The following is a 24,772-nucleotide window of genomic DNA, read 5'->3' as shown; positions in this document are numbered from 1 at the left end:
GGTGTCTACTTCTACCTATCTATGTGTCTGTCTCTACTGCTACCTATCTATGTGTCTGTCTCTACTGCTACCTATCTATGTGTCTGTCTCTACTTCTACCTATCTATGTGGGTGTCTACTTCTACCTATCTATGTGTCTGTCTCTACTGCTACCTATCTATGTGTCTGTCTCTACTGCTACCTATCTATGTGTCTGTCTCTACTTCTACCTATCTATGTGTCTGTCTCTACTGCTACCTATCTATGTGTCTGTCTCTACTTCTACCTATCTATGTGGGTGTCTACTTCTACCTATCTATGTGGGTGTCTACTTCTACCTATCTATGTGTCTGTCTCTACTGCTACCTATCTATGTGGGTGTCTACTTCTACCTATCTATGTGTCTGTCTCTACTTCTACCTATCTATGTGTCTGTCTCTACTTCTACCTATCTATGTGGGTGTCTACTTCTACCTATCTATGTGTCTGTCTCTACTGCTACCTATGTATGTGTCTGTGCTCCCATCTGTATGTCCATCTATCTGACTCTATGTCTGTCTGTTGCCACTGCAGTGATCCTGAGTCCGTATGGTCTGGCGGGCTCTCTGACGGGCCAGGCCTATAAGATGAGTGACCAAGCCGTGAGGAAGCTGATGGAGGAGTGGAGCTACTTCTACCCCATGGTGCTGCAGCGCCATAGAGAGGGGGGCACAGGGGGTGCCGGCATGGGGGGCATGGGTGCGGAGAAGGAGGGCTCTGACCTGCCGTTTGACCCCAACAGTCATGTGGCCGTCGAGGTCATCGTAGGTATGTATGGTAACGTTCAAAACACTCTTGCTACCAGGGCTGGCTGTAGCCTTTTGGGGGCCATAAGCGAGATTTGGTTGTGGGGCCCCCCACCAATCGGGCACATTTGTATTTTATTTTTAAACTAATTTCCTGAAATTCTACCCATTTTTTGCCATGGGTGTAGAGAAATATTAGCCTTTTTTATATGATATCTGAGTGAGAGTGACTAACAAAATCAATGTGGGCCCCCTGGAGGTCAGGGCCCCTGGACACGTGCCCTGTTCGGTATTCCGCCATGATTACTATACGTTTAGATAACTAGCTAGACTAACCTACCAATCCAGTTTTTTTTTATCTGATTGACTGACTGTCGGTGACTGACAAAACAAGAGAAAAACTGCTGATGCACAACCACATTTTTTTACTTGCACTTTGTGTATTCTACTATTATAACTCTCAACATTATGTTGAAACGAACTGAGTTCCTAAACTCCTAAACTGACTTCCCACTTGGGAGCCACCACTTATGTTGCGTATGCCTGGAGCCGGCCCTGCTTGCTACCTTTGAATGTAACTGAATGGACACACTTTGCTGTATATACATTGTTACGACCTGGCTCATAGTTCGTAACAACAAAGGGAGACCATGCATGACTTAAATGTAAAAAGGAATACATTTATTCAACTAAATAATAATAAATACAACAATGTAACACAAGCTGTGGACGTCTGTAGGATCAGTAGTGTATGCAGGGTGTGGATGTGTGGAGAGGGTGTTGTATGGTGAAAACAACAGAAAAACTAAAGGTGGGGGACGCCAGCCTGCCAGTCAGGGAAGAGATTGTTGGCTGATGTGGCCTCCCTTTATAGCCTGCAGGCTAAGCATGCCCAGGTGCGCCACATCAGCTGACGATCCTCCCAGCTCTGACCAAGTGAATCCAGCTATGATCCATTTTTGATGTCACTTGTTAAATCCACTTCAGTCAGTGTAGATGAGGTTAGGAGACAGGTTAAAGAATGATTTTAAGCCTTGAGACAATTGAGACATGGATTGTATATGTGTCGGTCAGAGGGTGAATGAGCAAAACAAAAAATGTAAGTGCCTTTTAACGGGGCATTGTAGTAGGTGCCAGGCGCACCAGTTTGTGTCAAGAACTGCAACGCTGCTGGGTTTTTCTCGTGTATATCAAGAATGGTCCACCACCCAAAAGACATCTAGCCAACTTGACACACAGCATTAGAGTCAATATGGGCCAGCATCCCTGTGGAATGCTTTCGACACCTTGTCGAGTTCATGCCCCAACGAATTGATGCTACAAAAGGGGGGAGGGGTGCAACTCAATATTAGGGAGGTGTTCCTAATGTTTTGTACACTCAGTGTACGCGCCTGAAGAATAGGCTATGGGTGACAGTAGGCTATTGGCAAAGTGTTTTGATATGGTGTTACTGAAATGTATTATCATTATCACACCTAAAGAGGGAACAATAGCTCTTCATTGATTTTAGTCTCAGCTTTGATTGCACATTCATTGTCTGTTTGAGGCTAAATGATACTGGAGGTGGTTAATTAGTGGTGGATCCAGTGCTCTCAAGTGAGAAGTGTTATGTCTCTCAGAGTGCATTGAGGTAAGGAGGAAAGATTAGAGGAGAGAAAGGGAGAGGTGTGGAGGGGAGGAGAGGAGAGGAGAGGAGAGAGGAAGAGAGTGGAGGAGAAGGGAAGAGGGGAGGGGAAGAGGAGAGATTGGGAGAAGATGAGAGAAGCTCCAGGGATAGGAGGAGAAGAGAGGAGCTCAGTGAAGCTCTAGGGAGTGACGGATACACAGCATGGTGTAATCAGCCCATTGACTGGCTGCCAAGCCCATCGACTGGCTGCCTGACCCCTCATCATTGATTAGAACTGATTGAAATCAGACCTCCCTAAGCCCAGTACCAACCAGCCGCTATAGGCCATGCAATGATTAACCAATCCAGTGTGTATTGGCCACAGAAGGAGTGTGTGGGGTGGATAAGAGTGCATCTGTGTGAATGTGAGGGGATTTAAACTACTCTTTCGTCTTCTTCTAGGTGGTGTGAGGATGATCTACCCAGCAGCCTTTGTGTTGGTTGCCCATGGCGACCTGCCTGTGGACCAGCCCCTACCTGCCCCCGGAGCCCAGGGGCTCAGCAGAGACCCCTCCCATTGTAGCATCCCCCTCACACCACCCACCTCACCTGAACAGCCCTGCTCAGGTACTGGATGCCTCTACCACCACACCATATTATCATCATAAACTCCAGAACTTGACCCTAAATAATTACATACCCAAAATGACTCTGATTCAGCTCTACTTGCACAACAGCAAAACAACTCAATACTGCAATCCATAACCCAACTCTAAATGCAATAAAATCCATAATCAACATTGAATGAAGTCTACTTGATGAATATCTAACAAATGAAGAAATAAAACAGCTGATACAAACAAACTAATGATGCTATACTGTAGCTGCAGAGTTGTTCTTGAATGTCTGATTGCAATTTTTGAATATCTCAAGAGTCCTAGTAAAGTGTCTCCTGCTGTACACTTTTAAGACATCCACCCACAGCCTGGCCAAAGGGAACAAACTCCAGTGAATAATGTCATCTGTTGATTATTTCAGCAGACAGTGGCTTTGTGACAGTGTCCAGCATCCTCCCTGCCCAGGAGAGGGCCATTGGGGCCACCAACCACAGCCCAAAGCATTCTGGGAAGAAACTGACCAATCAGGTGGTGCATCAGGCATGGAAGGAGTGTTATCTCAACCAACTGCAACACAAGTGAGTGCCTAGAGAGGCTGCTGGCTAACCGGGGCACAGCTCCAGACACTGTTTATCTCTTGGCATTTACGGTGGGATTGTTAGTGTTGATGTGCAGTGACACGATTGGCGCCCTCACGCCTCTCTTTGTGCCCCCAGATGCAGTGTGCCCAGTAACGTGACGCCAAAGAAGGAGGCGCCAAACGGGGTGACCACCTGGGACTTTATCGACTCGGGCGAGAGGGCACCCTGCAGCTGCTCCAGGTTGGCACAGGGGTTGGCATCTGGGGGTAGTGCCCCAGCCGTTTAACACTGCAGCATGGTACCACACATCTGGGCTTCATTTTAAGGCTTTTCACTGCTTTTAACCGAAAGACTGGTGCTACTTATGTGAAGCCTATTGAAATGGAATATTGCGTATTGATTATGTAGAAATAATGTAAACATTGTGAAAATGTACTTTATTGGTATTAAATATACTGTGTTGATATGATATGATGTAGACAAGTCCTCACAAGTTGCTACACATAGTTGAAAGTGTTCAGTATGTTTAAGAACAGAATCCTCACCTGCCACGCTAGTTCTGGCTGCCATCAGATCCTGTTTCTCTTCCTGAAGGTTAAAGCAGCAGCAGAAACAGCAGCAGCAGAAACAGCAGCAGCAGAAACAGCAGCAGCAGACCAACACCTCCTCTGCCAATCCTCTGTCTGGTGCCAACCCCACCCCCTCCCTGGGCCCAGCACTTCCTCCTCCCTCCCTGCCTAAGCACAAGGCCACGGACAAGTCCGAGAAACCCGACAAACAGCCCAAGAGGGTCGCCGCCATGACCCCCTTCCACCACCGGCTCTCTGTGGGCCAGGAGGGCTGCCTGGAACAAGACTCCACTGAAGGTTCCCAGCTCGGCCTAGTCGCCCTGGACCCTCTCCTGGATCCCATGCCCACCTGCAAGTACCCCAAGCCCCTCTCAGCTGGCAGGAAAGGCCCCCAGTCCCTGCTCCACTCTCCCGTCTCCCCATTACCCCCCACGCTCAGCCCCCATCCGCGGGTGGGGCAGGACCCTGAGGTTCTGGACGCTCCTGTGGGCATGGCCCCCTGTCCAGATGGGGCGTCAGGGCTGGGGGTGATGGAGCCCAGTGCGACTGCTCTCTATGCAGCCCCTCTGGGGCCCAGAGAGAGGGAAGCTGGGGTGGGCTGGTGGAGGGGCTTCAGGACTCCCAGGGCTGATAAGGCTGAGTTCAGGCCTCCAGAGCTGCCCAGTGACAGAGTGGAAATAAAGACAGAGACACAGGTCACTGAGGGAGTTGCACTGAAAAGGTGAGAGAGAGACCAGTTCATAAACGTAGAAACTAAAGACACGCATTCACGCATGCCAGCATTCATGCACACACGCAGGCAGGCACACAAACACACACACACTCAGAGGATCACTCTAAGTTTCCTATCTAATTTCCCTCCAGACTATTCGCGCAGACAGAGAAGTGTTTCAAGATATCTGAGGAGCGCGTTAGGGAACACATCCAGACCCTGGGTCTACTGCAGCAGCCTGGGGTGGAAGGAATGGGGGACCTTGGGGACGACCCATATGACTTCAAGGAGGGAGACATCGAGTACAGCTTCCCCACCTCCAAAAGACTGAAGGGCCGAGACCCTAGCAAGAGAGGCCCCAAGGTAAGTAAAAACAAATTGCAATGATTATTATTGTTGGTGGATAGGGCTGTTACAGTGACTGTATTACTGCTGCAGTCCAATTCCAAGTGACCGTTTAGTTATGGTAACTACTGTAGGCTTCTCCAAGCTCTGATGCTGCTGAAGGTCATTAGTAGCCTACCAAACTTGCTAACTGCCTGGTACTCAGCCCCCTATTGTTCCTCTAATCACGCTAACATCAATGCAAATGTCATCAAAAATCAAATCAAACACTTCATGAGAGCCCATGAGCTCATGTTGCGCAACATTTCTATAGGCTATGTAATTGCATGAGAAAACAGAGTTTTGATGGCCTCTATTAAAAAGAGGATCCCATCAGCTTTCTATAGGCTAGGCATACTATACTTATTTAGCAACTTTCCTAATATTAAGCGCATTGCTTTGCTTCACAACAGGAGTAAAGCCTATCTGGCTTGCATGAAACTGAACCGTGGGAAAAGCGTCCTCCATTTATGTTATTTACAGTGCCTTGCAAAAGTATTCATCCCCCTTGGCGTTTTTCCTATTTTGTTGCATTACATCCTGTAATTTAAATGGATTTCTATTTGGTTTTAATTTAGTGGACATACACAAAATAGTCCAAATTGGTGAAATGAAATTTAAAAAAGAAGTTGTTTCGAAAAATAAATAAAAATGATAAACAGAACAGTGGTGCATGCATATGTATCACCCCTTTTGCTATGAAGCCCCTAAATAAGATCTGGTGCAACCAATTACCTTCATAGTCACATAATTAGTTAAATAAAGTCCACCTGTGTGCAATCTAAGTGTCACATGATCTGTCACATGATCTCAGTATATATACATCTGTTCTGAAAGGCCCCAGAGTCTGCAACACCACTAAGCAAGGGGCACCACCAAGCAAGCGGCACCATGAAGACCAAGGAGCTCTCCAAACAGGTCAGGGACAAAGTTGTGTAGAAGTACAGATCAGGGTTGGGTTCAAAACAAATATCAGAAACTTGGAACATCCCACGGAGCACCATTAAATCCATTATTAAAAAATAGAAATAATATGGCACCACAACAAACCTGCCAAGAGAGGGCCGCCCACGAAAACCCCAAAACCAGGCAAGAAGGGCATTAATCAGAGAGGCAACAAAGAGACCAAAGATAACCCTGAAGGAGCTACAAAGTTCCACAGCGGAGATGGGAGTATCTGTCCATAGGACCACTTTAAGCTGTACACTCCACAGAGCTGGGCTTTACGGAAGAGTGGCCAGAAAAAAGCCATTGCTTAAAAAAAAAAAAATAAGCAAACATGTTTGGTGTTCACCAAAAGGCATGTGGGAGACTCCCCAAACACATGGAAGAAGGGCTTTTTGGCCTTCAAGGAAAACGCCAGGTCTGGCGCAAACCCAACACTTCTCATAACCCCGAGAACACCATTCCCACAGTGAAGCATGGTGGTGGCAGCATCATGTTTTGGGGATGTTTTTCCATCGGCAGGGACTGGGAAACTGGTCAGAATTGAAGGTATGATGGATGGCGCTAAATACAGGGAAATTCTTGAGGGAACCTGTTTCAGTCTTCCAGAGATTTGAGACTGGGACGGAGGTTCACCTTCCAGCAGGACAATGACCCTAAGCATACTGCTAAAGCAACACTCGACTGGTTTAAGGGGAAACATTTAGATGTCTTGGAATGGCCTAGTCAAAGCCCAGACCTCAGAGGAACCCATCCAACTTGAAGGATAAATAAATAAGAATTTGATCTTAACTAACTTTCCTTGTTAAATAAAGGTAAAATAAAAAAAATAAAAGGAGCTGGAGCAGTTTTGCCTTGAAGAATGGGCAGAAATCCCAGTGGCTAGATGTGCCAAGCTTATAGAGACATACCCCAAGAGACTTGCAGCTGTAATTGCTGCAAAAGGTGGCTCTACAAAGTATTGCATTTGGGGGGTGAATAGTTATGCTCACTCAAGTTTTCATTTTTTCTGTCTTATTTCTTGTTGGTTTCACCCCAAATAATATTTTGCATCTTGAAAGTGGTAGGCTTGTTGTGTAAATCAAATGATACAAACCCCCTAAAAATGTATTTTAATTCCAGGTTGTAAGGCAACAAAATAGGAAAAATGCCAAGGGGGGTGAATACTTTCGCAAGCCACTGTAAGTGGATATATGACATGTATTTTTTTCCCCTGCCCCTGTTCCGAGACATGTGCATGATAATGGCCCATTCTAAATCCAAACACATTTCACTCATATATTATTTAGTATGTGTAAAGACAAGATTAAATCAAGAATAGTCTGATGGGTGATAATATTAGCCTATCACTTGTGAATGATACCTATATTATCACTTGTGAATGATACCTATATTATCACTTGTCAATGATACCTATATTATCACTTGTCAATGATACCTATATTATCACTTGTCAATGATACCTATATTATCACTTGTGAAAGATACGTATATTATCACTTGTGAATGATATAATATATCTTGTGAATGATGTCCAGCTTGTGTGCAGTAAGGCAAGAAACAGCACATGCCTTCCGTTACGACTTTTTCAAATCACAGTCGCACACCTCATGTAGCCTAGCCCATAGACCTATTTGTTTTGATGAAGTTTATCACAACTAAAGTGTGCAAATAAGTTCTTAAAATTAAGCACATTAATCCGCTTTACAACCAGAGTAGAGCCTAACTGGTATACATAGGCGGCGCGTGAGTTTCAAGTTTGGGGAAGATAATTTTCACTGTAAAAATGCACCTTTATAATAAAGTATTACATGCATAAATCGCATTTGCGGTCACTTTTGAGAATGGTGTTTTCCTGCTAATGGAACTTTCACACCTATAGCTTACTGCCGTGTGTGCATTGTTGCGCTTATAATGTGAAGAAAGCCTAGCAGTTTATCAAACTTTTAAGCTAAACATGTTGATCTGTTACATCAGCCTCATTGCTTTAAAAAAATAAATTGATGCGAGTGGTTGTAGCGGTCTAAGACACTGCATCTCAGTGCTAGAGGCGTCACTACAGACCCTGGTTTAATTCCAGGCTGTATCACAACCGGCCGTGATTGGGAGTCCCATAGGGCAGTGCAATTGGCCCAGCGTCGTCCGGGTTAGGGTTCGGCCAGGGTAGGCTGTCATTGTAATTAAGAATTTGTTCTTAACTGGCTTCCCTAGTTAAATAAAGGTTAAGTAAGTAAATAAATACGTGGGCTCTTATCGCATCCCACAACTGTCCCAGACTAAGTTTGGAATATTTCTTTCACTAACAGAATAGGTCAACTTTTGTCTTATGGGGGATAGTAGATTGACATAGGCTAGTGCTTTTGCTGTTCGTTAGGCCTACTCATTTTGTTGGCTGACGAAAAGTAAATGTGGACAGTTCTTCTAACATCTTCAATATGCCTCTCGGAATTCGATAAGAAGGAGGCGCGCAGTTGTGTCCCCGATGTGTCTGTCTTCACTTGTAGGCATCTTAGCTCTGAAGTAGGCTAAGGACTTAATCACGTGACAGGCATTGGCTAATAAGAATTGAGCTACCTGAGAGAGCCATGTGAGTAAGAGGTCCTTCGGGAGCACGCAGCTGGGAGAAGGGAATTATAGTTGTTATATTCAGCCCAAGAGCACAATGGCCACTGGCAGCAAAAGGCATGGATTTTTTTTAAGGGGCATTACAGCCACACAAGGGGGATGCCACCGGGAAATTCGAGGCATTATCAAGGGTTTGTTAAATTGTGAATGAGAGACTGATGAAGTGTGTGCAGCCTGCGCAAAAAAACAAAGCAGAGCTCATGCCTTTCAAGCAACTTTTTTCAAATCATCATTAGTCACATCATGAAGCCTTGGAATGTATTAAAAATCAAAACATGTAGCCCAATGTTTTTATGACAACTAAAGTTGCATGAATAACTCTAAATTAAGCATACAGTAGGACCTGTTTCTTTGTTAACCCCTCAACACAGAACAGCAGCATGTGCGCACTCCATCAGAAATCAATTTTATTCAGCTATATTCAATTGTATTCTTCATACTATAAAATAATGCCACGGAATTCTAGGCAAATCTTGTTTGCTAAATGAACTAGTGTAGCCCATGGCCATGTGGTATAGCCAGATCAGGACCTAACATAAGGACAACTCAGAGTATGCTATTGTGTTCTTCTGAAATAGACAACATTTTCTTAATTTCATGTTTCTTTAGACCTGTCTAAAATAAATAATGGATTTATTGTGACGGTATAGGCTATATTAAATGTATTTATTAGACTTTTTAAAATGTAGATTTTCCAAAGGTCTGCATCAGTGGCTTGTAGGCTATGTGTGGATGCCAGGAGCTGCTAAATGTGTTTATGTTAATTAACGGTGAATTATAGTGAGACCGGAAGTAATTTGGTTGACAATCACCTGCTGACAAAATTTCATGAATATAACTGTCTTCCAGGGAGAGGATATTAGCAACGGTGCACTGCCTGATGGGAAAGATGCCATGTCCATCTTTAGCTCTGCCCCCAAAGCTGGTAAGGATTTGAATGCTGACAACGCATGTATTATGAGGTGTGTTCTTTGCGCTGTGTTTGATTGTCTTGTTTGTGTGTTTCTAGATGATGACTCACCGCAGGACGACGAGGCGGCCAAAGCCCAAAACCCTCCTCTAACCAGGGAGACTGATCTGGTGGTCCTCATCTCAGACCTGGAGAACATTTTCGACGAGGATGAGGAGGAACTTGGGGTGAGAAACATTTGAACAATTACTGGATGTCTAAAATCTGTTTCATTTTCATTCCCTCGTTCAACAAAGCGCTATACACTCATCATAATAATAAATAATTGTATACTGAACTGTGCATGCCATTTAGCAGACACTTTTATCCAAGGAGACTTAGATATGTGTTGTATAATAATTTGTAGACTGCTTTCCCCAATCAGCACACAGCCAGGGTCCTGGTATCAGGAGGTGAAGACCGAAGGGAGGGGAGGGTGGCTGTGCCCTATCCTTCAAGTGAGTCCATCTTTACATGTACACATGTTCAGCAGTTTGTTTGTTATCTTATGCATGTTAGCTTAGTTTTGCATGATTCTGAGTCCTGGGAATAATAATCTTTCTTCTTCTCCTCTCACATCTTCTCTGCCTGTTTCGGTCTGTTTTATCTCTCATTGTCCATCTCCGTCCCTCCCTCTCCCTCTCTCTCGCTCTCCCCTCCCCTCATCTCCTCCCCCCATCCCTCTCTCCATTCAGCAGTAGCAGACCTCCAGCGGATGTTCCCCACACCTCCGTCCTTGGAGCAGCACCCAGCCTTCTCCCCCATCATGACATACCGCGACACCCCCAGCCAAGAGCCCCCAGCCCCCTCGGGGGGCTCTGACCACCCCCTGGGCCCCCTGTCCTCCACCCAGCTCCAGGAGTACCGGATGGAGGTGGAGGAAGGCATGGCCAGTCCTAAACATGAGGACATTAAGGTGAGGCGCCACAGAAGCAATGGGAATGGAAATGATTAAGTCTGTAGCATGTGCAGCAAATCTTGATGATATACAATTCAAGATTGACCATATTTGAACAGTAAATTGCAATGGGATTGACTTTGTAAAGTGAGATAAGTCCCATGAAAAGTGACATCATGTAACCGATTGATATATTCAAATTGGTTAATATGGTTAGTGGTCATCAGTGTTTGGGAAACTACTCTGGAAATATATTTTACGGAGTTACCAATTACTTCACACTGGAAGAAGTTAAACTACACTAAAGTTACTCTGAAAAAGTAGTTCACTACATCCAAACCACTTCGTGAAAAGTATGTATATGTGAAAAATATGTAAATCTGTAATGTCATTGACTACAAATTGCAAGAAGAGATCACTTTGGGGTCATATGTTAACAGAATGTGTAATTTAGCCTATTAAACTCAAAATCTACGTATGTTTCAAGTGAGAATTAGTCATGTCTGATACCAAAAAAGAAAGGAAATGATTGCCTACTTCACCCATTTTTTATTTTCGTTTTGAAGAAAAAGTAATGTGTAGTTCCAGTAGTAAGCTACAGTGTTAAATGGCAAAAAAGTAATTAAGTATTGAAAACAGTACATAGATTTGAATGTAGTTCAACTACCACCAAGCTACAGCTACAGTTACATGACTAGTTGAACTAGATGTAGTTCACTACTCCCCAACACTGGTGGTCGTATGATGAATGTTATAATAGTGAAAAGGCTTCAAATAAAGTAGCTACAGGGCACTATGCAGCCTACCAGTGTTAATGTAAACTTTAGCGTCTCATTTGGTCTTGACTGATGTTGCTGTAGCATGTTTATACCTGCTGGGCTGGCCTGCTAGAGGACTTACTGGTATGTGGAACCAAATACCTAAACTGCTCCTCACCACACAGCCTGTTTCAACTTGTGTCGGTGTTAAGTGCTAATTTTCTCTCTGTGACACATTGTGATACTGTGGGAACACATTTACAATGAGCTCTCCTTCCCCATCCCCCCTCTGCAGGACTTCTCATTTGTGTACCGTGTCCCGTCTGTCCAGCCACAGATGGGCTGCTCAATGTTTGCTCCGCTGCGGACCCTCCCCAGCCAGTGTCTGCCCCCAATTAAGGTGCCTGACCAGTGTTACTACCGGCCCTCCTGGGCCCTGCTGCCCAAGATGGAGCATTACTCCTCCCTGCCGCCCTCCTTCATCAGAGATGGATATGTGTAAGTACCAAGGTTGGTTCTATTACAGCTGGATGGATGTTCATAAAATGTACCTTAAACGTTACCACGTTGAATTTACTGTGTGTGTGTGTGTCCTCCAGCAACGTCCCCAGTGTTGGGGACCAGGAGTATGCCCAGTTGAGTGCCAGTGCCCTATCCATAGGCACCACCGGCAGCATCCTCCCCTCACCCTCCCCTGCCACCCCCCGCTTCTCCGTCCCCACCCCTCGTACCCCGCGCACCCCCAAGGGCGTTGGCACGGCCAGCGGGCAAGGCTCTGTGAAGCAGGAGGGCACCGGGACAGAGCTGAGCTCCCCTGCCTCCACGCCCTCCACCAGCCTGCCTATGAGCTCCCTGACTGAGCCCCATGCGTCTTGCCCCGCCCTGCCCGAGGCCCACAGCCTGTACGCCGCCCTGCTCCTCTCTGACTCAGTCCTCAACGTCTTCAAAGATCGCAACTTCGACAGCTGCTGCATCTGCGCCTGCAACATGAACGTGAAGGGTGCCGACGTGGGCGTGTACATCCCCGACTCCACGCTCGAGGACCAGTACCGCTGCATGTGCGGCTTCAGCGCCATCGTCAACCGCCGGCTGGCCCACGGCACGGGCCTCTTCCTGGAGGACGAGCTGGACATCTTCGGGAGGGGCTCGGAGGTGGGCCGGGCAGCCGAGAGGAGGCTGGCACTGTGCCGCAGAGACCCACCCATGGGAGACCCCCGGGCCAAGCGCCCCCAGGACTCCTCCCCCGCCCCTTCCTCTGTCATGGGGCTCCTCCAGGAGCAGTGCTCCCAGCCCATCTCCTCCCTGGCCTCCCTACACCTCCCTCCTGCCTGCTCCTGCCACGGCCGCCAGGGGGCCCTGCTCCAGAGCTGGATGGCTGATAAGCAGTGGACGGATGGCAGTGATGCGTGTGTGGAGTGTTACAACGCGCTGGTACAGGGGCAGCAGTATGTGGATAACCCCGCCGGAGGGAAAGTAGATCCGGCTGTTGTGAGGAGCAGCGCTCTACACTCCTGGCCTCACACCAACGGTAAGGAGTGCCAAGGGGTGATAGTAATTGGAGGATGACAGTAGGGATGACAGTGGTGATAGAACTGATAGTGGCTGTCTATCTGCAGTGAACTGATTACAGTTATAAATACACTATGTATACAAAGGTTTATGGACACACCTTTAATTAGTGGATTCGGGTATTTCAGCCACACCCATTGCTGACAGTTTTATAAAATAGACCACACAGCCATGCAATCTCCATAGACAAATATTGGCAGTAGAATGGCCTTAATGAAGAGCTCAGTGACTTGCAACGTGGCTTTCAATGTGGCCACGTCATAGGATGCCACCTTTCCAACAATTCAGTTTGTGAAATTTCTGACCAGTAGAGCTGCCCCGGTCTACTGTAAGTGCTGTTATTGTTAAGTGGAAACGTCTAGGAGCAACAACGGCTCAGCCGTGAAGTGGTAGGCCACACAAGCTCACAGAACGGGCGTATTGTGTAAAAATCGTCTGTCCTCGGTTGCAACACTCACTACCGAGTTCCAAACTGCCTCTGGAAGCAACTTCAGCAGAACTGAACTATTCATCGGGAGCTTCATGAATTGGGTTTCCATGGCCGAGCAGCTGCACACAAGCCTAAGATTACAATGTGCAATGCCAAGCGTCGGCTGGAGTGGTGTAAAGCTCGCCGCCATTGGACTCAGGAGCAGTGGAAACGCGTTCTCTGGAGTGAAGAATCATGCTTTACCATCTGGCAGTCCGACGGACGAATCTGGGTTTGGCGGATGCCAGGAATGCTACCTGTCCGAATGCATAGTGCCAACTGTAAGGTTTGGTGGAGGCGGAATAATGTTTTTCATGGTTCCGGCTAGGCCCCTTTGTTCCAGTGAAGGGAAATCTTAATGCTACAGCATACAATGACATTGTAGACAATTTTGTGCTTCTAACTTTGTGGCAACAGTTTGTGGAAGGCCCTTTCCTGGTTAAGCATGACAATGCCCCTGTGCGCAAAGCGAGGTCCATACAGAAATATTTTGTCAATATCGGTGGGGAAGAATTTGACTGGCCTGCACAGAGCCCTAACCTCAACCCCATTTGGGATGAATTGGCTCGCCGACTGTGAGCCAAGCCTAATCACCCAACATCAGTTCCTGACCTCACTAATGCTCCTGTGGCAGTCCCCGCAGCGTTGTTCCAACATCTAGTGGAAAGCCTTCCCAGAAGAGTGGAGGCTGTTAAAGCAGCAAAGGGGGGGAGCAACTCCATATTAATGCCCATGATTTTTGAATGAGATGTTAGATGAGCAGGAGTCCACATACTTTTGGTCATGTAGTGTAGCTTATGTTTTCTTAGAATGGAAAATTATACAAGATCAATCCATTCACTCAAAGTTTAAATCCATGTTTCTCTATGTTAGATACGGACTGTTGTGTAATGTGACGTTCAATGTGTATGATGTCTAATGTTTATTTATGTAATGTATGTATTTCTGTGTTTGTGTGTGCGTGTTTGTTCTCGTGTGTGTTCTCGTGTGTGTGTGTGTGTGTGTGTCTCCTTGTCTCTCCCTAGTGTTGGACATCAGTATTCTGTCGTCCCAGGACGTGGTGCGTATGCTGCTGTCCCTGCAGCCCTTCCTCCAGGACGCAATCCAGAAAAAACGTACGGGCCGGACCTGGGAGAACATCCAGCATGTCCAGGGTCCACTCACATGGCAACAGTTCCACAAGATGGCCGGCCGGGGATCCTACGGTAAGCCACCAGGGACACTCTTTATTGACGTATCTACAGTAGATATTTGCAATGTACTGTATTTTAGATAGATTTCCCATGAACTGTTTGTGTAAATTATATTTGATGTCAACATTTCAGGTTCTTACATTGCTGTACAAAGGGTAACTGGAGAAATGTAATCGAACAAGACAATCACCTGACCTCTTTCAGTCCAGTCCAGCCTTCCATAAATCTTCTCATCTTTCTTCTCACTAGGGTCAGAGGAGTCGCCCGAGCCCCTTCCCATCCCTACCCTGTTGCTGGGCTACTACGATAACTATGACCGTAACTTCCTGGCTCTGTCGCCCCTGGCGCTTCCCTTCTGGGAGAAGCTGCTGTTGGAACCATATGGGGGACAGAGGGATGTGGCCTTCCTGGTGCTCTGCCCCAACTCTGAAACCCTGCTGGCCGGGGCACAGGCCTTCTTCCAGGAGCTCAGCGCTGTCTATGAGGTAAGTCCTATTATACTACTGTATCCCAAACCTCTCCTCTAGCAATTCCTTAGTTGTTGTTTCTTTCAGAATATACAATTACCCATTAGATGCCTCCACCTCCTGTGAATGTTTGAAGACACTGGGTGGGATACTGTGTATATAGCCTTCCCTGTAGCTCAGTTGGTAGAGCATGGTGTTTGCAACGCCAGGGTTGTGGGTTCGATTCCCACAGGGGGGCCAGCACAGAAAAAAAAAATGTATGAAATGTATGCATTCACTACTGTAAGTCGCTCTGGATAAGAGCGTCTGCTAAATGACGTAAATGTATATGCCCTTGACCCATACTTTTTGTCATTTTCAGACGTGTCGGTTGGGGAAACACAGACCACTTGCAAAGGTCTCCAGAGATGGGCTGGTGCGTGTGGGGGCAGAGACGGAAACTGAGACCGATAAGGAGAAAGAGAAGGAGAGGCATGAGGAGGAGCAGGTAGACCAGTGGTTCACAGGGCCCTGGGCTGGACAGCAACACAGCGACAACCTCAGAAAACTCCAACTCTATGCGCGCGCCTGCAGGAAGCAGCTAGGTGAAACACTGAACTTTATGATTGCAATTGTCTGAAGTGATGAAGGGACATTGTACCAGTTGGGACATATGAGTACTCTTGGCATTCTCTCAACCAGCTTCACCTGGAATGCTTTTCTAACAGTCTTGAAGGAGTTCCCACATATGCTGATCACTTGTTTGCTGCTTTTCCTTCACTCTGCGGTCCAACTCATCCCAAACCATCTCAATTGGGGTGAGGTCGGGTGATTGTGGAGGCCAGGTCATCTGATGCAGCACTCCATCACTCTCCTACTTGGTCAAATAGCCCTTACACAGCCTGGAGGGGTGTTGGGTCATTGTCCTGTTGAAAAACAAATGATAGTCTCAGTAAGCGCAAACCAGATGGGATGGCGTATCGCTGCAGTATGCTGTGGTAGCCATGCTGGTTAAGTGTGCCTTGAATTCTAAATAAATCACTGACAGTGTCACCAGCAAAGCACCCCCACACCATCACACTTCCTCCTCCATGCTTCACAGTGGGAACCACACATGCAGAGATCATCCCTTCACCTACTCTGCTTCTCACAAAGACACGGCGGGTAGAACCAAAAATCTCACATTTGGACTCATCAGACCAAAGGACAGATTTCCACCAGTCTAATGTCCATTGCTTGTGTTTCTTGGCCCAAGCAAGTCTCTTCTTCTTATTGGTGTCCTTTAGTAGTGGTTTCTTTGCAGCAATTCAACCATGAAGGCCTGATTCTTGCAGTCTCCTCTGAACAGCTGATTTTGAGATGTGTCTGTTACTTGAACTGTGAAGCATTTATTTGGGCTGCAATTTCTGAGGCTGGTAAATGTAATGAACTCATCCCCTGCAGCAGAGGTAACTTTGTTTCTTCCCTTCCTGTGGCGGTCCTCATGAGAGCCAGTTTCATCATAGCGCTTGATGGTTTTTGCGACTGCACTTAAAGAAACTTTGAAAGATTTTGACATTTTCGCGTATTGACTGACCTTCATGTCTTAAAAGTAGTGACGGACTGTCGTTTCTCTTTGCTTATTTGAGCTGTTCTTGCCATAATATGGACGTGGTCTTCTGTGTATATGGTGATCTTCTGTATACCCCCCCTACCATGTCACAACACAACTGATTGGCTCAAATGCAAAGAAATTCCACAAATTAACTTTTAACAAGGCACACCAGTTAATTGAAATGCATTCCGAGTGACTACCTCATGAAGCTGGTTGAGAGAATCCAAAGAGTGTGCAAAGTTATCATCAAGGCAAAGGGTGGCTACTTTGAAGAATCTTTGTTTAACACTTTTTTGATTACTACATGATTCCATATGTGTTATTTCATTGATTTGATGTCTTCACTATTATTCTACAATGTAGAAAATAGTTAAAATAAAGAAAAACCCTGGAATGAGTAGGTGTGTCCAAACATTTGACTGGTATTGTATGTATATACACTAACCATTGCCACAGGAAGTTGGGGTGCTGAGAGTGCTGCAGCACCCCCACCCCTAAACACTAACTACTCAATGCATTTCAACTCTAAATCCTCCTCTATGTTTTCCTTCATCCAGGTCCACAGTTGTCTGCCCTGTCTTTGGACAGCAGTCTGTTGTTACCCCCCAAGCCTCAGCCTCCTCCAGCCCCTACGCCCTCCTCAGCCCAGCCTGCCCCCTCCTCCAGCCAGCCCCCCTATGGTCCTGGGGCCCCTGCTGAGGGAGAGTCAACAGCCCCCCCAGTGGCCCACAGCTCAGAAAGCACCCCAACCCCCACAGCAGCAGCCTCGGGCCAGCCAGGTCCAGCAGAGAGCACCCAAGGAGGGTCCACTGAGGTCAAGAATACCCCCAATGCCCCACCACCACCACCTAGCCAGCCAGAGACCCCTGAGAGGTGAGGACCCAGGGCATCTATGCTTCTATATTACTATTGTATTACTATGTTATTATTCAGTATTCTATGTTATCATGATATATGTCTCCGCCCCCTGTTCCAGTGTGGCGGAGCGGGAGCGAATCGGCATCCCCACGCTGGCGGACTCGGCCGATAGCCACGCCCACCCCCCGGCCATTGTGATCTACGTGGTGGACCCCTTCCTGTGCTCGGGCCAAGCGAGGGATGGAGGAGGAGGAGAGGAGGAGGAGGGTGAGGAGGTGGAGACAGGCAGTGTGTGGTTACTAGGGCTGCTGCGTTGCTACACAGAGATGCTACAGACATTGCCGGAGAGCATGAGACCAGCACTGGTGTTACAGGTAGGATCATATACTGTACTGTACCTCCCTCACCACCTATAGCTTTGCTTCTGTATGGTTCAATGTTAATGGCTGTATGGATGAGTGACTGAGACTGTGGGGGAACACCCTAATCCCTACATTGTGCACTACTTTTGACCAGAGCCCTCTAGTCTAAAGGAGTGCACTATATGTGGAATAGAGTGCCAGAAGACACCGTCTGGGTGTCCTACCACGGCTAACAGCAGTGAATAGCTCCCCAGGTCAATCTGCTCATACCAGAGTGTTCATTCATTCTGTATGGGTTGTCCAGGTGGTGCCATGTCAGTACCTGCTCCAGCCAGCCAGTGGTGAGAGCCCTCTGTACCTGCAGCACCTGCGCTCCCTGGCCTTCTCAGCCTACTCCCAGTGCAGACGCCTCCTACCCACACAGACACACATCAAGTCTCTGACTGGCTTTGGCCCCGCCTCCACCCTAGAATCTGTGCTCAAGAGCCCAGAGGTAAGGCTTGGACAAACACACACTTAAAGACATGTACACCCATTCAAAGTCACACACAGGCTTCAAACACACTCAGTCAGACACATAGGGGCCTACCCTACCTACACATCTCATCTGGTTAGTAAATGCTCCAAATGTCTGACAATCCCACTCTCTCCCCCTGTCCCCTCCCCAGCACCCCAGCCCTCTACAGGGCTACTCTCCCCCGTACATTCTGGGTCCTACCCGTGCCAAGATGCCGGAGCCAGGGGAGGTGTGGGCAGAGATCCCTTCCAGGTACAACGTGCTGTTTGTGGGCTACTGCCTGTCCCACGACCAGCGCTGGATCCTGGTCTCCTGCACCGACCAACAGGGAGAGCTACTGGAGACCTGCATCATCAACATCGATGTGCCCAACAGGTAGTCAGTCAGTGACTGGATCACTCAGGGCCTGGGAGAGTGTGGGATATGTATGAGGTGTTGATGATGCTGTGCTAATGTTACATAATGTCAAATTCAATCATATAATATCTATTATGCATAGTAGGCTAGGCTATATTATATTGAGTAAAGTAATCCACTTTAATGTTGCATTTCAAAACCTTTATATTTATAGAGTTCATGAGGCTTTATAGACATTACCAGACGTTCTTCTTATCACTCCCTGCTCCTCCTCAGAGCGCGGTGGCCCAAGGTCTCAGCCAGGAAGATGGGACTGCAAAAGTTATGGGACTGGTGTGTCGGCATCATCCAGATGACCTCACTGCCATGGAGGATCGTAATTGGTCGGCTGGGCAGACTAGGACATGGTGAACTGAAAGGTGAGTTCAGCGTAGTGCATCTAACTCTGTTTCAATATCCCTGGTGTTTGGTGGAAGGTGAGATCTGCTGGAACTATTGTTTCCATGTTTTCTGCCTCAGTATTTCAGTTGATCCAGAGGGGATGACAGTAGACTGTAGAACAATTCACTGTATTGACCTGAGTCTCCCTCCCTCCCTCCAGACTGGAGCGTTCTCCTGGGGGAGCACTCCCTCCACTCCATCAGTCGCCAGCTGAAGGAGGCATGTCGTATGTGTGGCATCTCCTCCGCCGACTCCCCCTCCATCCTCAGCGCCTGCCTGGTTGCCATGGAACCCCAGGGCTCCATCGTGGTGATGCCAGGTTAGCAGCAGCACTGCTGGGCCCATGGATGATGTGTTTAGTGAACCTTCCAGATATTCTAGACATATTTAATAGATGTTATAGGAGCTCACTCTGTAAGCCCTGGAGTTACAGATACAACATGATGTTATGAGCCAAGGGTGAACAGTGTAATAGTGTGTTTAACCCCAATGCTGCCACACACTCAGGGAGCACTGCGAGCTGCCACACTCACTTCACAGCACACAGTAATGCAGACATAATGGTGATTGCAGCATTTTGAGGTAAGGTTAGGCCAAGTAGATTTTACAGTATAGACTGCACTGTAGCACATTGTGCACAGCAATACAAACTTTAACACACTTAAAGGATTTCATTGTCAAACACACAGCAAGCTCTATTGAAGCGGGCTGTTGGAAATGTGCAGTGTTCAGTCCCCATCAGCTTCCCTGGCAACGGAGCGCCGGAGCATTTCCATCGTCATGGAGGCCAAGTTCATGGGATTTGTTGCATGACAGGGCCCATAGGTTTACTATCATACACATGGCACTTTTGTGTGTGTGTGTGTGTGTGTGTGTGTGTGTGTGTGTGTGTGTGTGTGTGTGTGTGTGTGTGTGTGTGTGTGTGTGTGTGTGTGTGTGTGTGTGTGTGTGTGTGTGTGCAGACGCAGTGACGATGGGCTCGGTGTTTGGTCGCAGCACAGCCCTCAACCTGCAGACGTCCCAGCTGAACACCCCTCAAGACGCTTCCTGTACCCACATCCTGGTATTCCCCACCTCCGCCACCACACAGCTGGCTGCCAGCTCCTACCCCACAGAGGATAACGCCGGTAAGGGCTCCACATTAGACCTCCATGTTGAATGCAGAGTGTACAGGTTTATTCAGTACAACCAATATGTTAGCGACAATAACATTATATCTAAAAATCTATAGAGCTGGAAGGCTTAATATCGGTAGTTAGGTATTTTATACTCAGCAACTTACAGTAACTGTTGCTGTATTTAAGTTATGTGAAGTTCACAAATATCCCCACCAGAGGGTACAATTCTCTCAGGATTGTTTGGAATAGGATCAGAGGAAGATACTGTGGACTACACCTCTTGTGTATGAGATGTGTATATGTAACTGACTAGATAGATAACTCTCTGCTGTGTTTCTGTCTCCAGACGACATGTTCGACCTGCCTTTCCCTGACGAGCTGGAGAATGACATAGGACATGACATTCTCAACCTGCACCCCTCCCCCAACACCTCCCCCGTACCCTCCCCAGGCTCCCCCTCTGGCATGGGGGGAAGCTCACACTTCCAGCATAACAGGGTGAGTTCAGGAAGCAGGCTGTGACTCAATTCATATGAACTATCCACTGCTGGTGGCCATATATCCTTAATATTCCCTCTGTCCTCCAGAGTCAGGGAGAGAGGTTTCTGTCCAGGGAGAACCCTCCGGAGGAGCTGAAGCAGCAGCCTCTAGCCCTGGGATACTATGTTTCCACTGCCCAGGCTGACAGCCTGCCTCACTGGTTCTGGGCCTCCTGCCCTCAGGCTCAGAACCAGTGTCCACTCTTTCTCAAGGTAAGGGATCCACATACTTGTTGATTTTGTGTGCGTGTGTGTGTGTGTGTGTGTGTGTGTGTGTGTGTGTGTGTGTGTGTGTGTGTGTGTGTGTGTGTTCAGACACTTACCCCTGTTTCTCCCCTACAGGCATCTCTACACCACCACATCGCCATTGCCACAGCCCAATCAGATGAGCCCAATCAGACAAACTCAGACAAGACGACCAAGAGGATACCTCACCCTCTGGACTCCAAGACCACCTCTGACGTGCTCAGGTTAGTAGGTTATGCTGTATGCCCAGTAGCTATGGTTACAAAACTCCACTAACTTTCCCAACATTAAAACAGGATTTCTGGAAAACCAGAGATCCACTACCCATCCTACCTTCTTCTACTGTATAACACCTTATCGTCTTCTTACTCTGTCATATTGGTTGTTATTGTCACTAATTTGCTCTCTGTGATGAAGTAGTAGCATATGTGCAGGGATCATTTGAAGGCTATAAAGGTCAACACTTCATTTAGTATGATGTATGTTCATGTTATGTGTTCTCTAACCCCAAACCCTGGTGCTCGTCCTGCTGTAGGTTTGTGTTGGAGCAGTACAACGCCCTCTCGTGGCTGACGTGTAACCCTGCCACCCAGGACCGCCGCTCCTGCCTGCCCGTCCACCTGGCCGTGCTCACACAGATGTACAATGCCGTCCTCAACATGCTCTAGCGATGGGACTTACTAATGGACAGCTACGGAAACTGAGTACTGTACAATCCATGGCCTCTGAGGTTATGTGTGCCTGCCTGCCTGCAATGTCTCTGCCGGGACACCAGAGAGAGCCAGAGGTCTGTTAAAACAATTCAGGAAGGACAGATAGGGTGAGACTTATGGACCCCTTTTACACCTAGTATTACCATGTGATCTGTGATCAAATCATGGCTATAATTCAGTGGATTGATGGCCAAAATGGTGGCAGTAGGAAAACAGATTGTGCTGGTCCTTGGTTGGGAAACAAACAAACGCCTATGTACAGTACAGAGAGACCTTTGAACATGAACAGTAGGGTCAGCCATGAGACCAGTCCAGTGCAATTCTTACCTTTAAAAAACGGTTATTGTAAGATGCGGTGATATGCCAACAACCATCTGAAAAGGCACGTACCGTCTGAGAGAGAAGATGGAGATATCCAGCTATGCCCTTTTTATTGTCATAATAGGACATTTCAGTGTTACATTTGTCATTATCAGATCAGCATTGTTGTACAGGAGGACTTTTCACCCTGTTCCTGTGAGACTGAAGATGTTTTGAAGCCATGGAGGAAACATGTTAAAGGGTGCACTATGTGACCTATAGTGTGGTCCTGCATGAAGACTTGGACCATCCCCCTTACCAGCCATAACAGTGATACCCTGGGAGATACAGACATCCTCATGTAGGATGGGAGCCTGGGAGTCACCTGCATAGGTGTCCTGTATCTGCCCCACACTGCACAACCAGGGACCCAACTGACCATAGCAACACAGCAGCTTCCTACCTTCAATAACACTTTTACATGTTTGTAAGGAACTGTAGTTGTGAGTTCATTGGCTCGCGGTTTAGTAATGAAATTCATACCAACAATCATAAAAGGGCGTAGAACACAACAATTTCCTGTGAGGTCAAAGCATTTGATAATGGCACTTTTTCCTTACTTTTGGAAGTTACAATTTTATTGCTGTACATATGAACACACTGAATACTATTTGACAAATAATGAACAGAGGTTCTTGTTTATAGAGTTAAACTGACATTTGTGAAGAATTTAGAATTATTTTTAATATTTAAAATTACATTTTGAAGACAAACAATTATCAAGGTCATTTCCAAATTTAATATCAATCACCTTGGGGTCGGAAATGGAAATTGACGTTTTGAAGCAAATTGTAAAAAACAAAAATGATAAACTTTCATATTTATATATATTATATCATGCATATAAATTCATATATATATATATGTATATGTGTATATATATGTGTATATATATATGTATATATATATATATATATATATGTGTGTGTGTATATAAATATATTACTTCTCTAAAACAGCCACATGATGGTGATAGTGGTTTATACATAACTTTCTCTTTGAAGAGGCAAATACAGTATAAATCTTTTATCAAAGAAAATGTATTTTAGTTCTATACTTTTATATTTTTTCAATTATTGAAATGTCAACTTTTTGCCGTTTTATTTAATGAGTTTAAATTAAGGAGCTTAATACTGTAGGAAAGATATATTTATAAAGTGTCTCTCTTCTCCTGCTAAATAAACTTGAAATAGGCAATAGATTTCAACGGTATGTATTTGAGCATTACATGGGTGTTGTATATTTAACTAATATGCTTTATTTCAGTGGTGGTCCTAAATGATGTCAAGCAAACCATCAGAAAAGCCTATTTCTTGAGCTCCACTCAAACAGCCCTGCTATTTGTACAATTCCTAGCATGTTTGTATATACACTTTTCACCTGCGTTTTTTTCGAATTTCTCAAAGCTGTACATTTCATGCTGGTTTAACTGACTTTATTTTAAGTGATTCCTATAAAGTATTTTTTGCTGTGGGCTTTTTTAAATATAAATATATACATATGAAGTCTCATTCAAAATACAGCCAAGGGTGTATTGCCAAGAAATGTACATTAAAGTACAAAAGAGGGCAAGTTTGCAAATTTGTTACATCTGCCATCATTTTGAATATGAGACAGATCTATCTTGGAGAAGAGATCTGTGACTTTTACACTCTTTTTTTTTTTAGTAAATTATTAAAACTCTTGAAAAAAAGCTCCCTTTGAGTGTGTGTGTTCTCTATGCTGTCTTATTCGACACTGGAGTCTTTAATCTTTTGATATCTTTATATGATTATGGACAGTGCCATTCAGATCAGTCATTGAATTTGAGACAAGCTGCATGATTAGTCCCAGACATTGATTCCATTGCCATGCTGTGACAGGGACTACATGTAATGTGGGTGGAATGGTCTGGCGCTTCAATGCTCTGCTATCTGCATTTGTGAAGAAGAGAGGAGAGGGGAGGAGAGGGCCTGTTAGCATGTTTCAATGCTTTCCCCTTGTCCTGTCAACACAGAGACCTGTGAATTGGATCAACACCTCGGACCCCCGATCACATCTGCCCTGCATATTGGAGACTATGTGGGAGACATGCTGAGAGCTGCTCTGTCATGGTACTGTAGAAGTCCAGACACGACTTGTTCGCTCACATTGCTGTAGCATACGTCAGCTTCTAACTTATTGAAACAAAACAGAAATATGAATGATAGTGTTTCCTTGCACCATGCTGGTTTCATTCAATAATCTGTATTGTAGTGGGGTAATATTTGATTCATAAGTATATTATATACAGTACCAGTCAAAAGTTTGTACACACCTACTCATTCCAGGGTTTTTCTTTATTTTTACTATTTTATACATTGTAAAATAAGTGTTAAACAAATCAAAAATATTTATATTTGAGATTCTTCAAAGTATCCACCCTTTGGCTTAATGACAGCTTTGCACACTCTCGGCATTCTCTCAACCAGCTTCACCTGGAATGCTTTTCCAACAGCCTTCAAGGAGTTCCCACATATGCTGAGCACTTGTTAGCTGCTTTTCCTTCACTCTGCAGTCCAACTCATCCCAAACCATCTCAATTGGGTTGAGTTTGGGTGATT

General features: G+C 46.0%; 1 protein-coding gene across 3 annotated transcripts in view; it reads left to right on the top strand.

The window, feature by feature from the left end:
- The window catches only part of LOC106566935 (mediator of RNA polymerase II transcription subunit 13-like), a 138,642-nt gene extending 114,739 nt beyond the window's left edge, over positions 1-23,903 (top strand). Inside the window, exons 6-31 of one of the 3 annotated variants that reach the window (XM_014135556.2) lie at positions 553-786; positions 2,833-2,997; positions 3,412-3,565; positions 3,704-3,808; positions 4,163-4,858; positions 5,002-5,212; positions 9,653-9,728; positions 9,813-9,940; positions 10,138-10,210; positions 10,448-10,668; positions 11,704-11,906; positions 12,008-12,936; positions 14,472-14,651; positions 14,889-15,124; positions 15,468-15,690; positions 17,237-17,552; positions 17,656-17,911; positions 18,204-18,392; positions 18,568-18,791; positions 19,050-19,192; positions 19,375-19,533; positions 20,177-20,341; positions 20,679-20,830; positions 20,920-21,084; positions 21,214-21,341; positions 21,653-23,903. In XM_014135556.2, the coding sequence (XP_013991031.1) occupies positions 553-786; positions 2,833-2,997; positions 3,412-3,565; positions 3,704-3,808; positions 4,163-4,858; positions 5,002-5,212; positions 9,653-9,728; positions 9,813-9,940; positions 10,138-10,210; positions 10,448-10,668; positions 11,704-11,906; positions 12,008-12,936; positions 14,472-14,651; positions 14,889-15,124; positions 15,468-15,690; positions 17,237-17,552; positions 17,656-17,911; positions 18,204-18,392; positions 18,568-18,791; positions 19,050-19,192; positions 19,375-19,533; positions 20,177-20,341; positions 20,679-20,830; positions 20,920-21,084; positions 21,214-21,341; positions 21,653-21,785 (5,864 nt within the window). In that variant the 3' untranslated portion in view covers positions 21,786-23,903. Of the gene's footprint in view, positions 1-552; positions 787-2,832; positions 2,998-3,408; positions 3,566-3,703; positions 3,809-4,162; positions 4,859-5,001; positions 5,213-9,652; positions 9,729-9,812; positions 9,941-10,137; positions 10,211-10,447; positions 10,669-11,703; positions 11,907-12,007; positions 12,937-14,471; positions 14,652-14,888; positions 15,125-15,467; positions 15,691-17,236; positions 17,553-17,655; positions 17,912-18,203; positions 18,393-18,567; positions 18,792-19,049; positions 19,193-19,374; positions 19,534-20,176; positions 20,342-20,678; positions 20,831-20,919; positions 21,085-21,213; positions 21,342-21,652 lie in introns of all 3 variants that reach the window. The other 2 variants (XM_014135564.2, XM_014135550.2) reach the window with 2 other exon arrangements.
- Positions 23,904-24,772: the final 869 nt, after the last annotated feature.

The sequence above is a fragment of the Salmo salar genome, chromosome ssa01, assembly GCF_905237065.1.
Source record: "Salmo salar chromosome ssa01, Ssal_v3.1, whole genome shotgun sequence".
NCBI lineage: Eukaryota > Metazoa > Chordata > Actinopteri > Salmoniformes > Salmonidae > Salmo > Salmo salar.
The sequence above is the reverse complement of the archived record's forward strand: the minus strand, read 5'-3'. Positions and strand labels throughout refer to the sequence as shown.